The sequence below is a fragment of the Diospyros lotus genome, chromosome 15 (genome assembly GCF_014633365.1).
Source record: "Diospyros lotus cultivar Yz01 chromosome 15, ASM1463336v1, whole genome shotgun sequence".
Taxonomy (NCBI): domain Eukaryota; kingdom Viridiplantae; phylum Streptophyta; class Magnoliopsida; order Ericales; family Ebenaceae; genus Diospyros; species Diospyros lotus.
Genome location: NC_068352.1, coordinates 4,505,943 through 4,509,305, shown reverse-complemented (window position 1 = coordinate 4,509,305; position 3,363 = coordinate 4,505,943). Strand labels below are relative to the sequence as shown.

Here is a 3,363-nt window from a genome sequence, read left to right as displayed (position 1 = left end):
TAGCTATACATATCATCATCACTATCATCTCTAAAATAACATTACACAACATCATATAGACTTATATTATATATCCATAATCACAAAGGGATAAAAGATAACAAGCATTGTTCTGTACATATATATCATATTTGGAAACCCTATATCATCATCATCATCATCATTATTTATGTATGACATTCTCCAGCTTTTAAATAGACTTTTCACATCATCATCTCGACTCTTTTACATATATATTACAAAGGTACATATCATATTTAGAAACCCACATCGTCATCGTCATCGTCATCGTCTGCTGCACATGATGAAGCCCTTCTATTTGGCAACCCATCCAAGAGGCAAACAGAACGCTGCTATTCCCACACACACAGCCCATTGTTTGAGATCCAGCCTTCCCATACGAGAGAGAACCGGCATAATCTCCATGAAAGCTACTTGCAGGATAACAATGGCCGCAACAAGGACCCAAAACATGTTATTCTCCTTTCTTCCATATTGGATTCCTCTAGCATTAATCAGCACAATGACCTGGCAGCCCACGTAACAGTTGAAGATCATGGCTTCCAAGATCTTTCGATTTGTCCCTAGAATCCATTTCCCCTTGAAGTAAAGGATCAATACAACAGCGACTTGGTAGCATGCTTGAACAGCTATGTTTCTACACACCCTCTTGGTTAAATATTGAAATCCCTTTTTACCAAATTTTGGTGGGTCCATTGCAGTCTCTGTAATTGGTGGTGGCTGTGCTAGAGCCAAGGCGCCAAAAATGTTCACAATTAGGTTAACCCACAAGAGCTCCAAATGCCCAATTGGCTCCCGCATGTTGGAAAGTAGAAGAATGTAGTTTATGGCGAAGGCAGAAATATTGAGAGTGAGCTGCAACTGCACAAACTTTTGGATGTTGTTGCAGACAAACCTTCCAAACCCTAAAATAGGGAAGATATCAGGGACAGATTTCTGGCCCATTATGATGACATCCGAGGCCTCCTTGGCCAATTCTCCAGCATTTTCGCCCACTGAAAACCCTAAATCTGCTTCTTCTAGCACCGGAGAGTCCCTCGAAGAGGCTCCGACAACAGCAACGACTTGGCCTTTCTTCTTCAGGAGCTGCAACAACAGAAGCATATCGGCCGGGGAGGAGCCGGCCATTACACGGATCCGATCTGCCATGTTTAATTGGTCTTTTTCGGAGAGGTTTCGAAATACTGATGCTTCAATGATCATTCCGTCTTCCATGAGAATTCCAAAGTTGTTGGCCATGAAAGTTGCAGTGTTCAGATCATCATCTACATCCAGCTTGATATCTATGCCATATTCTTTACATGCTTCCATATTCAAGTTCACTAAATCGCTGGTTTTTCCCAAGAGAACGGTGGTGATCAAGCCCAATGTTGCAGAAGCTGCATGTTTTTGGACTTTGGCTTGATACAGCTCCATTAGTTTCCTCGCTGCATAAGCTAGAGAGAGAGAGATTCCCCAAGGCAACCCATCTCTCGAAGAAAAGATCAATACGCAAATCATTGCAACCAAGCGATAAAATCTGAACCCTTGCTTCATCATTAGTTTTGTGAACTCCTCCATTATCTCCTCGACTGTGTCCTTCACATCTATGGGATCGGGATTGTGATCTTTATCGCATTGCACAGATCCCCAGACAAAGCATTTCATTGCTTGCACTGCGAGATAAAGCAGTAAGGCAATCAACCAGACCATTTCCAAGCGAGAGTTCATTTTCCCAAGGGAAATCTCCAGTTTGGATGGCTCGTTTTGGTGGCGAAAACTCAGTGATTTTGTCAGCTTGCTCTTCTCTGTGTTCTTCCCAACTGATGTCACCAGCATCCGGCAGTTCCCTTCTACCACCTTGAAACGATAAATAAAATTAATGAGTCATGACCTCAAAATCAGAAAATTATCTGCTTCGAAATAAATATGATCTTATGGCTGTGAATACTGAGTGTGTGGCACTTTTTGATTTAACAATTCTGTTATTTTTACACACTTTTGCACCCGCGAACAAATAGGGCTGATTCCGGTACCCATCACACCGATCATCATCCAGCTTTAAAGAATCGCCGGCGTCGATCAGCAGCCCGTCGGCGGGGACACAATCTCCGGTATTCAGACAGATTACATCACCAACTACCACTTCAGGAACCGGTAGCTCATGAACTTCCCCACTTCTCAAAATCTTCACATTTGTTTTCACTTTCCTCTGCAACCTCCTCGTCCTTCTAGCCTTCGCAAACCTGAAAATGGCTCCAAAGTTGACCGCTATGAATATGGGAAGAAGTACGATGGCCCCATCAAGAACCCCTTGTCGAAGCCCACTCCTTTTGATCCCAATTACAGTAGAGAGCGCTGCACAGCACAGCAAGAGGATAACTGGTGAATCTTTGAGAGCTTCGAGAATGAGTTGGTGGAATCCTTTGGCGTCGACAAGAGAAGGCCGATATTCCAAAGTGTTGGATCCGAATACTTTGGTTCTTCGGTTGAGGTCTTCCCGGGTTCCAGATATTCCAGAATCAATGTTGGTGTATAAAGCTGCAACAATTTTAGTGATGTCGTTGGCTTGAACCAGTTCTTCCAGTCCTTCAGGGCTTATTGGCAAGGAATAGGAGGCGTCTTCGTCCAGTCTTTCTGCGGTTATTTTGAAAGAATTGGAGGCATCTTCCATTGTTTCAGCAACTCGGGATTGGCTAAACTTGGGCCCAAGAACCGGAGATGAATGGATTAAAGATAATGGAGCGGGCATGAAATGAGAAACTGAGAGACGATTATTGGCTTGGGAAGAGAGAGGTAATTGAATCCGAGGCCAAGTGTGAGTGAAAGCATTTCATCGCAAAAAGAATATATGAGAAAATCTCGAAGATACTGTAGTTCATTTGTATTAAACACTACAGTACAAATGAAACAAGTTGTCTTCGTAGGCCACCCCCCCCCCCCCCCCCTCCCCCCTCTCTCTCTCTCTGTCTCTCTCTGGGGCTATGGGAACGCTGATTCTTCAACCCCCACCACAAATGAAATAAAGTTGGGCGTGGACGCTCTCAAGGATATAATTTAACGGTTGACATCGTATATAAGTTTAGAACCAAAGAGTTTTGAACCTTAGTGTTATATAAACAGCGTCAGGTTTGTGTTCGAATCTCATTGTTAAATTTTATGATTTATCTCTTTGCTATAATCTTGAGACTGAACTTTGAAAACCCTTAAGACGAAGAATTTCACCTTTTGAAACCACAGGTTAATTCACCACGTTGATAGACAAATGCACTTGGGAAAAAAACCGAACAAAAAGGATATTTTTATTGTCCTCATCTTTATTTAATTTTATTTTTAATTTTTTCCCGACACGAACACATGAAA

General features: G+C 42.5%; 1 protein-coding gene across 1 annotated transcript; it reads right to left on the bottom strand.

The window, feature by feature from the left end:
• Positions 1 to 315: 315 nt before the first annotated feature.
• LOC127792314 (putative calcium-transporting ATPase 13, plasma membrane-type) lies at positions 316 to 2,674 on the bottom strand. Its single transcript, XM_052322770.1, has 2 exons — positions 2,000 to 2,674; positions 316 to 1,860 (listed from the first exon to the last, which is right to left on the bottom strand). Exons 1-2 carry the CDS (start codon positions 2,672 to 2,674, stop codon positions 316 to 318), a joined length of 2,220 nt encoding a protein of 739 aa, XP_052178730.1.
• Between the last annotated feature and the right edge of the window lie 689 nt (positions 2,675 to 3,363).

What these genes read in the sequence shown, in the direction of transcription:
- LOC127792314 (XM_052322770.1), bottom strand. Translation starts at nt 2,674, where the DNA reads ATGGAAGATGCCTCCAATTCTTTCAAAATAACCGCAGAAAGACTGGAC. An exon ending in ATTTGTTCGCGGGTGCAAAA is followed by an intron (nt 1,861 to 1,999) that starts GTGTGTAAAAAT and finishes TATCGTTTCAAG; the next exon opens with GTGGTAGAAGGGAACTGCCG.